General features: G+C 40.3%; 1 protein-coding gene across 10 annotated transcripts in view; it reads left to right on the top strand.

Moving 5' to 3' along the window:
- Positions 1 to 12,594, top strand: part of dachd (dachshund d) — a 118,379-nt gene that overhangs the window by 63,415 nt on the left and 42,370 nt on the right. For all 10 annotated transcript variants that reach the window (XM_034885137.1, XM_034885133.1, XM_034885135.1 and 7 more), the window contains exon 4: positions 10,219 to 10,334. In XM_034885137.1, the coding sequence (XP_034741028.1) occupies positions 10,219 to 10,334 (116 nt within the window). The remainder of the gene's footprint in view (positions 1 to 10,218; positions 10,335 to 12,594) is intronic.

The raw sequence follows: 12,594 nt of genomic DNA, 5'->3' as shown, positions 1-12,594 counted from the left end.
ACACACAATGCAGTGTCAGTGTGTTGTGAGACAATGAGGGAATCCAATTCATTTTTTTTAACCCCAACTTTTTCTTTGTTCTGAATGGATTTTATAATTATGTCCCTAATTACTCTTGGTTTTTGTCCAACAAAAGGACATTTTTCATTTAAATGGATAAAAAAAAACAAAAATGCCAATGATCACTGTGTTATTGACATCTATACAAAAAAATTGTGTATTTTCACCGTTATTTCAGCTTTTTACTCAAATGTATTTTTTTAGTATTTGTGGCCTTAGTAAGTGCTTCTCATATTTTTTTTAATCAAATGTGAAAAACCCTTCTGGTCTCAGCTGTCCCGTGATCTCTATTAGAATGTGACAAAACGTTTGTTCTCACTAGAAATTATGGTCTGTAACATCCTCTAATGCGATTCACAGTTTATTTGCAAGTCCATTGCCGCGTTGAACAAGGGGTTATGGGCACCTCACACATATGGATAATTTTAAGCAGATGCATCTGGCGTGGCTACCATGCTATGATTAGTTTTCAGAGCATTGTGAGTGTGTAAACCATTGCTGACATGGATGAAATATAGCCTAGGTTCACTGGGAGTGCAGAGAGAAGAAATGTACCCCATCTGTAATACACTGTGTAGACTAATATCAGCTCCTTTTCTCTGATATTGCAGTGAGATATCGATCTGGTAAAATTGTCCCATATTGGAGCTGTCTGTTGTGATATTCATCATGCTGTCACCTCTCCCCAACACCTACGCGTTATTAGAAACCCGGGTTTGAAGAGGTTGAAGGGTTTTAGTCTTCAAGATGTAGCGAACAATTCATCATGAGAGAGAGAGAGAGAGAGAGAGAGATAAGAATTCAGGTGAGGTGATGCTTGGGTAAGATTTATGTCTACTCAGGCTGTACATTAAGAATTATATCATCAAGCAAGAGGACACCAGCAGCTTCACTGCTATCTGCTGAGCAGGCCTATTTGCTCTCCTGCCAGGCTTAAATGGAGTTTTTTTTTTTTTCATCTCTTATGAAGCTTGTAAGAGAAATCTGAAGTCTCAGGAAGCGTAGTATCTCAACCCAAACAGAGTTATTTGTGAAATGCTCAGCAGCTTGTCAAAGGCAATTGTTCTGTATGTGGAGATTTCAGTGAGCCTGACATCATATTTTGCGTATAATGCCAGTCGCTCATCAGGAATAAAGCCTGTAACTGCTACGTGCCACTTTCAATTCGGCCCACTTCAGGGTGGGATCTCTACTTTGAGTTCCTGTTATTTCTTCTCTTTGCTTGCAGACAGAAATTCTTCCGGGAAGATCACAGAGATGTACACAGACGGAATCCAATTCTTCCGTGTCTTGCAGAGGAGTCAGACTTTGATTCGTCTTTAACTCAGTACAAATGCTCGTCTGGGAATGTGCAGGCTGGGGGCTGCCTGTGAAGTTCTCTCTCTCTCTCTCTCTCTCTCTCTCTCTCTCTCTCTCTCTCTCTCTCTCTCTCTCTCTCTCTCTCTCTCTCTCTCTCTCTCTCTCTCTCTCTCTCTCTCTCTGGGAAGTGTGTGTGTGCTTGCACGCTAGGCTCTGCTCTGTTATCCTCAATGTTATTGGTGTAAACAGCATTTAAAGCACAGCTGGCCAAATTGATCAGGGCTTGCGTTGGAGTGAACTTGAGCAGCAGAGAGTGGGGCTGCATAAACAGGGCTGCTTGTATCTAAATATGCAAACACTCTCACAGCAGTCCACACTCAGGGGAACAGACACTGTTACTTTGGATGGGGAAACAGTGAGAAACGGGCTCGAGCCATAACCTTTCCATGTATACAGAGAAAGAGAGAGAAGACATGAACATTTTTCCTGATTATGTAAACATTTCTTTCCCTCCCAACATCATTTTTGGACTCCTCCAAGTATTTACTTTTCATTAATTATTGAAAAAAAGAAAATCCGGAAAGAAAGTGAATAAACAGTAGATAATTTTTGTTTAATGTTTCACACAGGATTCCAATCCTCGGTGCAATTAATGCTAATCACCATGGTCTTCCTGTTTAGCTTGAACTTGGAGTGTGTTTGTGAGTCGTTGCTGTCTCTCTGTCCACATCTTTTCCTCTGTCTCTCTTGCCTTAACTCTCTCTCTCTCTCTCTATCTCTCTCTCTTTCTTTTTCTCTGTATTTCCTTGCTCCTCCATGTCTGCTGTTAGTCACCGTGTCTCCTTGTGTTATGATTACATCACCCTTTCTGTCTGTTGTGTCCATTTAGACCTGAAATTAATCACATCCGACAATCTGGTGGTGCTATTCCCAAAGTTCAAAAGCTTTAGTGGTGAGAGAGTGTTACACAGAGAGAGGTGGAGGGAGAGACAGGGCAAGATGGAGCACATCAAGCATGTTGGAGGTACTTATCATTTGTAGAGTACAGTGTATTAATTGCTTATCGGTTTTTGATTTCAGAGTCATTTAGAGTCAATCGAACGCATAATTTTCACAGCTATTGTTCTTTGGGGTTTGTTAATTGTCACCCCACTGGCAGAATTAAAAGCAAATTAAAAGCCTTAACTATTGACTCTATCTGAAGTCACTCTCCACAACAATTTCACAAAACAATGGGGAGGATTAATGAAAATACAGCTTGATTTCTGTTCTCCAAAGCTTTTTGCTATGGGGAACCAATTAACTACCCTTCAGGATGACTTTCACTTCTAACTGCCGGTCTGTTCCACTGCCAGAAACTGGGATTAATTCTCAATTAATCCCTCCACCAGAACAACTCTGCCTTTGTCTGCTGGGGAGGACATGAGCATACAACACCGAGGTTACCCCAAGCCTGTATGGTGGAGGAACTCCACCCCTCCTAAGATTGATACACCCTGTAGACTAGCTCTTCTCAAGCTGAAAATAACAGCCATTAAAAGGGAATGGTTGACAATGATTTTTGTTTTAGGATTTTGAGCTTTATTAGCCATGCATATTAATGAGTCAATTAATTCCATTCGTCCTCGCGAGTGGTCTGTTTGTTTTTGCCTGACCTTTTATCTTAGATGCGTTCACGCTCGGCTTGGTTTAAGCACTTACTCCATACTGTGTTTCCCATAGCCTCACATCCAAAAAGGGAGTTTTTATGTGTTTAGCACTAAGATTCCCCCCCCCCCCCCCTTTTGTTTTCTCTTTGCAACTCTCTCGTTCTCATCCATCCACCCTCCCCCTCCATCTTTCTCTCGCATTCTCCCTCTGTCAGAATGCCTGCTGGATGTATTCCTCTCTAAATGTGACAGGAAATATGCTATTATAGCATGCAGAATATTTGCCTAATGGGATTTGCAGTAAAATTACTACATTTCCTTTCCATTAGGATCTCTAAAATCCCTCTCTCTAATTTATGATTACCCTGGCAAAAAAGACATGTTATATACATAAAGACTAAAGTAGCCCCCAGTCCACATTTAGCCCGTCCTGCTTTCAAAGTTAGTTGAGAGGACAGGAGAAATAATTGAAAAGTGCAGCTGGACTGTGTACAATCTTGTAAGGGATGCCTAGAAAATGAGATTAATCAGTGCACAGACATTGTGGGGAAAAGTTTGCAGTGAATGCCTGACAGTCGTGCTCTTTCTCTCATTTCAAATGTTGGCAGGCTAGCAGGCAGCTCCAAGGGAAATGCGCTCCTTTCATACTTGAGTAATTGATGAATTGTATGCAATATGCAAATGAGAATCCATAAATCTTATGAATGACAGCTTAATTTATGTGAGCCTTAATGAATGCAGGATTAGATTTTAATTAAATATCCTCAAAGGCACCCTGACTGGGTAAGTTTTTAAAGCCTTGTTTTGAAGACTTGTTTCATATGCACCGCAGTTCATGAAAACGAGAGATCAGTGAGAGTGGTTAGATGAAATTTCCTCGCAGTTTGAAGATAAGACCTGTTCTGTTTTGCTAACCAAAGGCACTTGCAATTAATAAATATTGGAGCAAAATCATATCTACCAATCTCATTTAGGCTTTCCTGGAACTGTTCATTCTCATACATTTGATTAACTGCATTTACTTTAAACGCTATCTGATTTCTAGCATTTGGTACAGTATCTTTTTAATTAAGAGAATCATCCATTAGGCATGGAAAAGTCAACCAATTAGGCTTTCCTCATCAGTTCCCGTGATGTAGAAAGTCTGCTTACTCATTATCAGAGTCTGTTGATGTGATACTAAACCATCTTGGACTCTGTAGTTATGGGACATACAATTATGAAATCAGCTTCTGACATTAATGATGCATGGGAATAATCAGCAATTTATCGTGTTTCAGATCTTTTTTTAGATTGTATTTCACAGCTGAGAGGCTTCAAACAGCTCTAATAGAATGTGATTACAAGAGTAAGCTCTTTGGAGCTACTGTACAAGTGATTTTCTCCTGAAGCCTGGCTGTGGTTTCATGACACAGGCATGAGGAAGGAGCGCGACTGACTCCCAAGTTCCTCCGTACCATCCGTGATGGTCTTAGCCAGCGTGGTTCTAATCAGGCCGGAGCCTAGACAAAGGCACCAGGAAGGCACCCAATCTCGTAACTACTACTGATCTCAACCCCGCACATTAGTCCACACAGGGATCAGAGCACAGACAGCACTTTAAAAGGGCTTTTAGCTGGATTGTTGCTAACTCTCTCTCGCCTTTGATTTCACACTATTTGATCTGTGATATATTGTTCCATAACAAAAGGTTCACAGTTTGCAGGCGGATGCAGCTGTTTCTACCCCTAATAAATAAGTGTTTTTTTAAACTTTTCTCTCCTCGCACTCACAGACCAGAGATCAGATAAGCGTGATGTGGCTACCTGTGCGAGGCGGTGTTTGACAGGTGCAAGGGGACGCTGATTGAGATAATCCAAGAATAGGCTCAATGCAAATACAGATACAAGATGTGGATGAGGATAGATGGATGCATGAAAAAGACGGATGAGTGAATGCATTCCCATGTATCACACTGTGACTCTGAGATGATGATCATCACAACCAATAGAGTGCCAAGGTCAGCAGGAAGTATAAATCATCTTTTTTTGTTCTTCTTTTTGTTGAAGGAAACATATATTCTTGTCATTTTCAGTGGGTTTGTTCTCAGATTATTATGATTGTTATTTTTATATTGTTATTATCAAGGGCTGCGGCTAGCAAATATTCTGTACCAATTGATCTGACATTTACATTTTTAATAAATTAATCAATTGGTGTAATAACTACCAAAAAAACGTGAAAAAGTTTGAAGTCTGTTTGAAAAAATATTTTTAATTTCCTAAAGCTCAAGGTGAAGTCCTCAAATTGATTATTTTGTCCGCCTAGACTAAAACTGAAAGATTTTCAATTTACATTTATATAAAAACAAAAAAAACAAAAACATGTAAGAAGCTAAACCAGACAATGCTTGACATTTAAGCTTGAAAAATTACTAGAAGGATTCATCAGTCATGAAATAGTTGTTAGTGTTTTAAAAACAGGGTTTAAAAACAGACGTACTCTTCAGAAGGAAACATGTAGATGATTAATGAAATACTTCTCGGTTCCTCATCTGTCAGTTTGCATGGGCGGAGATGTTATCTCTGCCTCTTTGTTTGCCCACACTATTGTATTCTCCATAGCTAATCAAGGTGCGTTACATTCAAATAAGATGATAACTAAATAGACATATATGTTATCGGCACAAATCCACTGTGGGAAATGAGAATGTGTTCCTTTTTTCCACACTGTAGCTTAAATGTCCATCTTCATGTTTTTATTTTGCCATAAGTCAGCTTTTTCTTCAAAGCGGAGAAAACAAACGGTAGACCTTGTTTCCAAAATAACTATTTTTTGGAATTAAAGTCCATCCATGAACATTTCATCTTTTTGCCTTAACCAACCTTGTTATCTTATCTGTGGGGAATTTAAATGAGTGGGAATACACCACAGCCATGTTATCCCTGTCTTTCAACAAACATGACCTCTTAGGGGAGTTGTGTGCATAATGTTTAACTGTCTGATTGACCCAAATAAATTAAAAAAACAACAACTCTAAAGTCAGCATATTCAGGCCCCTGCTGGTCGGAGGCATCTGCATTTCTACCTGACCTGGCACTTAAAAGCTAAGGTGCTGCTTTATTTTATCAATAAGACCTTGTTTTCATGGCTGGTCACCACCCCAGCCGACCAATCAATGGGGCATGCTCTGCTATCGCTGGGAGAGAAATGAAAAATAAACCCCAGATAATCCTTCAGTTAAAAGGTTACTCAAGGCGATAAAAGCTATTTTGTTAATTTATTTACTCTGCACTGGAGAGATAAAGAAAAGGAACAATTAGGGAATTCTAGGTGAAAGATTTTAAAAGGGCAATGACATTGGGTTAATATTTTATAAGGCCTGATTGGCAGAGACCTGGAGAGGCCTTTTGTTTACACAAGCCCCAGACGGAATGATTCACCCGCTTGTTTTGGCCGACTGGGCGGAAATGGAATAAATATCTTCATCCTTACCTTTTAGGAACGTCAAACAAAAGACTGAGATAAAAGGTTAATGGCTCAATCAGAACCACCAGGAAATAATATTATGCTCTTTCTCTGCAAACTGGACTCACTATTGACATAATCAGGTTGAATTCCTAAAGATATCCAAAGATGGGAGGAGCAGATGATTTTTGTGTGTAACTAAATCCACTGAGGGAGTGGGCTTACTTGGGCTAAACATTACATTTGTGGTTTCAATTGATTTATAACAGATCATAATCACTGCATTAACGGCGTTCTGGGTAATAAGATCTCAGTCACCGCTTCCGTTGACAGAAAAGAGTCTCATAGTAAGATGTCAGAATTTTGCCATGAGATCAAAAACCGTCCTGATATCTCATGCGATATTATACCTCCTATTATACCTATCACCTAATGTCGGCTTCCTGTAAACGGGGTGAGAACGTGAATTTAATTATTGTGCTTTTATTGCATTGTAGCGCTGAAATTGGACTCGTGTGGAGTGTATTGTTGGGCCCCGTTTAATCTGATTGCCTGCGCAGCGTAGTGTGTTGGATAGTATCAGGTTCCAGCCGACTCTGCTGGGTCAACACACAGCCGGGCCATTAAAGGAAGTCTGGTTCAGGGAAAGTTCACCACTATTTTCTTTTCACCATGGTAGCGAAACAAAAAAGAGAGAATAGATGTGTTACATATTTGTGGCCCCAGCCCAAAGCTGGTGAGGCCTATTTTCTTTCCTTAATTAAGGCCAAAGATACAAGGGCTCTGAATATCTTTAGTCCAAATATAAATAAAGCAGGGAATAAAATTCTTTAATGATTGATCCCCAATACAGAAATAATATTATCCAAATAAGTCCATTCGAAACATTTTAAAGTAGAGAGGAGAAAATGAAAAGAAGGCAAGAAAAATTAGAAAAGAAAGCAGATAAGGCATGAGAAGAACCAAAATTCCAGTCATAAATCCAGTTGTGCTTTCTTTTCTTTCTTTTTCTTGTTGCAATAATGGCCTTGTTTGGAGCAGTTTCTGTGCCAGGCTATTTAGGGAATCAGCATCTGCTGCTTGATAAATAGCTTGTCTCTTTTGTTTCAGGCCAGGTTGAGTTCCTCTCTGGACCCAGCTTATTAGCCTGGATGGCTCTGACCCTTGCAGATCTGCAGTGATGTTAGCGTGCATGCCTCAGCTATGGCGTTTCCACAAACTAAATTACGTATTTTAATGAGTATTACGCTAAACTACATGAAACACGAGACTGTGATAACATTGAATAAAAGAGGAAAAACGTCACAGCACACCCCCTTATATAAAGTGTATGCATTTTCTGTAAATGTAGAAACCCGTTCAGTCATGAGATACAACGGTAATTTGGGAGAGGCTTTCCTGTTGCTTGGAGGATCCTCAGTTCAAAACCCATTTTCAGTTGGTGTATTGCTTTCATGGCTAGCCAGTGTTATTTGTGTGCAAAGAGTGGCTGAAATGTTATCCTTTTAAACGCAGACACACTCTCTTGCAGCCTATCTAAACTTTACCTTTACTTAACTGGTTCTTTGTACCTGGGTTCACATCCTTTGACATGATCTAAGGTTGATGTGACATTTTTTTGTCCATTTGAGAGTCTTTTGGCTTTTAGTATTGTTGGTAAAAAGCCTTTTACCCATCACATACCCTCTATTGAGGTCTTTCATAAATAATTCAGCCAGAGTACAAGTGAAAGTGATGACAGCAAAACTGTGTGCGATCGCTCCCTCTCATAAGATCAAAGAGCTGCTTCTATAGAAATAGGAATTACATTTCCAGACGTTCTTTGGCTGAGCAGGTGCTCATTTCTCTTTCTCCCTCTCTTTCTCACTGCCCTTCTCTCACTTTCGGTCATTCGCTCTCCTGCTCGCTACGTCTTTCTATCACTTTTGTGTTTTCCCTCTACAGGGACACAGTTGGGTGAAGGTCTGCTTTTAGTCCTAAAACCTCCAGAGTCGGTATATGAGAGAGTCAGCACATTCAGACAGATAGAGCGAGTGCACTCTATTAGCAGGACTGAGGTAAATAAACCTCACAAGACACGGCTGAATACATTCAACTACTAAGGCTGTGTGGTATCTGAACTAAAACACTGCATCACTCAGATACTGCCTTTGGGAAATGTAGTGAAATGTACTGTAACACAAACAGCCTCATATACTGTACTGGCTGATAAAGTCCAGAATGGGCCATCATTGTTAAAAAAAATCAGAACAACTCTTCAATTAGTTACATTGGTTAATTTAATTTGAAATTAAGTAATTTATGATCTGAAAGTCATTTGACAAACAGAACAAGTTCACCTACAAAAATACATGAACAAGTGATGTAATGAAATACTGTTTTGTAAGTCTAGTGACCAGTGGTGTATCATGCCACCAAAATACTTCGTACTTATTGACATATTGTTGTGGAGAGATTTTTCTTGAGCTTAAACTAAAGAAATTACACATTACAACAAACTTGACTGACACAGCATGTGCCAACTTGACTGTTGGCACATCCCTTTAAACCTTATTTACAATAATAATGCAATCTTCTGAAGGTCTTTACTAGGACGGAAGCTCAGCCGACAGGTCTCGGCTTGATTTCTAACCCTGTTCTTTCTCTATAAAATTGATCCTGTTTATCCATATTTCCTCCCATAGTTACAGCACCTCACGGAAGCCCTTTGGTGTTTTAAAAATGGATTGAACTCAGTTCATATTAGAGAGAACTTAGTACTCCGGTAAAGCTTGAAAATTGACTATTTTATGTGAAATAATGTATGAAGCCAATATGTCACCTGTGTCAAGTCACCATAATTCATCTTTAGCTGAGACATCCAGCTCCTTGTTCATAAAGAACATACCTCTATAGGATCGTGGCCCCCTCATTATATGCTCATTGCATTTTGTTTTACCCTGTAGCCTTTTCTTTGTAACTATAAGCCAGCAAAGTAGGTATTGATTGCAACTCGAAGCTGTATTAATAAGTGAATGAGTAAGATGTGTGGAAAGTTAGGGGTGTATCTGCTTTGAAGGCCTTTTCTCCCGCACAGTAAGGTGGCACAGTCATTTATCACGGCTGGATCTGTGCCCCTCGTTTGGTGTAATAAAACTCCCCCATCAGAACCGTCCAACAGGTCTGAATCACTCTGTCACACCACCTTCCAGCTAAGGCACGCATTAAATCAAGCAAGCAGAACATTTCCTAAGGCAGCCATTGCCTTTTAATTTCCTGAAGAACCTTAAAATATCATTCATTAGCAGAACTACACATATTTGGTTTTTAAAAGTCTCATAAATCAATAGTGGCCTGACTGCAATAATTATAACAAGTTAACATGTAATTTCCAGGCCGAGGGCCGCACACTGAATTTTAGCATATGCAAACGAGGCAATTCAAATAGTGTGGGGATATTAATACGGAGGAACAGGTAACGAGGTACGGGTTATGAATTATGCATCAAAAAATGGTTGATCTTCAATAAAGGAAATGAATTCACCGTGTAATCTAATTAGTTATGGAAGTCTATTATGTTGAGCTGCAGAAAGCAACTGTCCTTGAAAAGAAATTTATTTACAGTACATGTTAGCTCTTTGGAATGGAATTGCATTCTGGAGTGCTCCAAATGTTAACACCCCCCCGCTGCCGCCACCACCACCCACACGACCCCTCCTTCCCCTGCCAGCCTCCTCCTTGTCTCTCACCCCTTGTTCTCCTCCTTCTTTGCCCGGTGTTTTAGCTCCAGACCCGGCCGACCTCCGAAGAGGACCCAGAGTGTGACATCGTCGGAGAACCCCCACATCATGCCCCACTCAGTCCCTGGCCTCATGTCCCCTGGCATGATCCCACCCACAGGTATGGTTTCCTCTTAGTCTGTAGCGCTCTGTCATTGTTGCTAAGGCTCTAATTCACTCTGTCTGGGTCTCTCCTATCTCTTTTTTTCTTTCTGTCACACACACAAACACACACACACACACACACACACACACAGACACAACCTCCCCACCAGTGGCCTCCCCACAGCTTGTCCTCGAAATGGCAACCAGTCCAAAGTGACACATGCACCCAACCACCAGACACCAACCGCTCATTCGTTTACCAAAAACAGATCGTCTGCTCAACCCCCGGAAACCAAAACTGGGGAGAATAAATTGGAGTGGAGATCTTTTCTCTCAGATTATTCCAGTAGATGCTGCATTTTGCCTTGAGTGCATTCTAATTAGTGCGATTAAATCCACTCCACTGGTATATGTACATAGGCAGTGATGATGCTAAAGCAAGCTTATCGCCACAAGAATCAACAACAACCGTTTGTGCCCTAACTTACCCCTGGGCCAAGTCTTATTGCAACCAATGCTTTTGTTCTATTTGTGGCTGGCTTCATTGTGACTGCTTTGAGGTTGGTGGCTGTAAGTGCTCTGATTTGCATATTTTGCTCTCCCTCTTGATATGTCTTTAATGATATTGTACTGTCGAACGGAGCTCTTTGAATGCTCATATAGTGCACAGTACACACTGTGTTTAACTAGCTATTAACAATTGTACTTTACAAAGAGATAAAACACCGTAGCTGGTTTTCCATGGTAATCTTCGGTGTACAACCATTTTAACAGTAATTATCCTACCTCACTTTTTTTCCCCTCATCTCTGTAAAAAACAGTCTGGACGTGTTTTTTCTTCTTTTCTTTCATCAAGAGCTAGCGAAGCAGCGTCTGTGAAGGGTTTGAAACTCAATATTAAACACAGATTGGGCCATCCTTGTGATTCAGTACAATGGAGGCTCACAGGCTACTGCTTTGAACTCTCGGAATAGGGTGAGGTCACTGGCTATCTGTGGCGTAGTACAGAAGGCGAACTTAAAGGCCGAAATGAACACAGAGAGGGACAATGATGAGAAAGACCCATGTTATTTAGTGGAACATAAAGCAACAGAAAGGCCTTTTGATATCATCCCCTTTAAGCCCAGAGGGACTCTATGATCTTGACATTTAGTCAGGGTGTTCAGGGGGCAGAGATAAAATAATTGAGGTTTTTGGTCTTCTTATAGCTGCCTTGAGCTTCTCAGCTGTGGCTAGACGGAACCTTTCCATCAATGTATGTGTTAATTAAACTATTTATTGTTTTGCTCATAGTATTTAGCATCAAATGACAAGGAAGATAAAGATTTTGACAGATTCATAATTAAGTATATTTGACCACACATAAGTTAGCATCTAAGTAGGTGACTAATTGATCTCCCTGTCATGTCCAAATGGACTGATTGATGATAAAAAAAAAAACACATTGAGAAACTGACTTAAATAGTTACACTATCATGTCATGTCATATTAGTTCATTTTTCAGATGAGTTAGCGCCTGGCCTGCACACACACACAGACAGAATGTGGGCCGACGGCTTTTCCTGAGGCTTCACCAATACTCCAAGACTCCAGGAAAAAAGGCCACCGCACTGTTTAATTTGGGCTGCAGAGAAGGAGAAAAAACACTCCGTGAAATGTTTAGCTCACACAGTAGCTTTTCATTTCTCTCCTGGTGTTACATTTGCAAATTAATGTACTGTATTGGTGCTTCTTCCCCAGCTCCTTATCACTCAGGAGTGGCTGAGTATTGCTCAAATTTAGCAAAAAGTCTCACCTCATGATAGATGTAAGACGTTTTTCAAATATCTCATCTCATAGCCTCAAAAGGCAGCATGCCATGACGGCAATGCGACATTCTTCAAACAATTTGCTCTTTTAAGGAATTTTGATTTGTGTGATTTCTTCATGCCAGCCATAAACAGCCTGTATTTCTTTTTACATGTTAGACATAGATATTAGACATAGACACAAATCGTATTAGATTAAGATCAATAACCATATTTAACACAGTAAAAAAAGTCTTCTTCACACTCTAACAGGACCAGAGAGGCCTATGTGAAACACATTGTTAACATATGTATCTTTGCCCTTGACTCCAGTTCCATTTAGAAAAGGACATCTTAATATGCTTAGGTTTCCATTTAAGGAAATACCCTCATATATATGTGTGTTAAAGCACATGTGTGTATGTGCAAGCATCTGAATGTGTGCATGCTTGCGTTCATGCCCCCGGGGGGGGGGGGGGGGGGGGGGGG

Source organism: Etheostoma cragini, chromosome 11 (assembly GCF_013103735.1).
Source record: "Etheostoma cragini isolate CJK2018 chromosome 11, CSU_Ecrag_1.0, whole genome shotgun sequence".
Lineage (NCBI taxonomy): Eukaryota > Metazoa > Chordata > Actinopteri > Perciformes > Percidae > Etheostoma > Etheostoma cragini.
The sequence above is the reverse complement of the archived record's forward strand: the minus strand, read 5'-3'. Positions and strand labels throughout refer to the sequence as shown.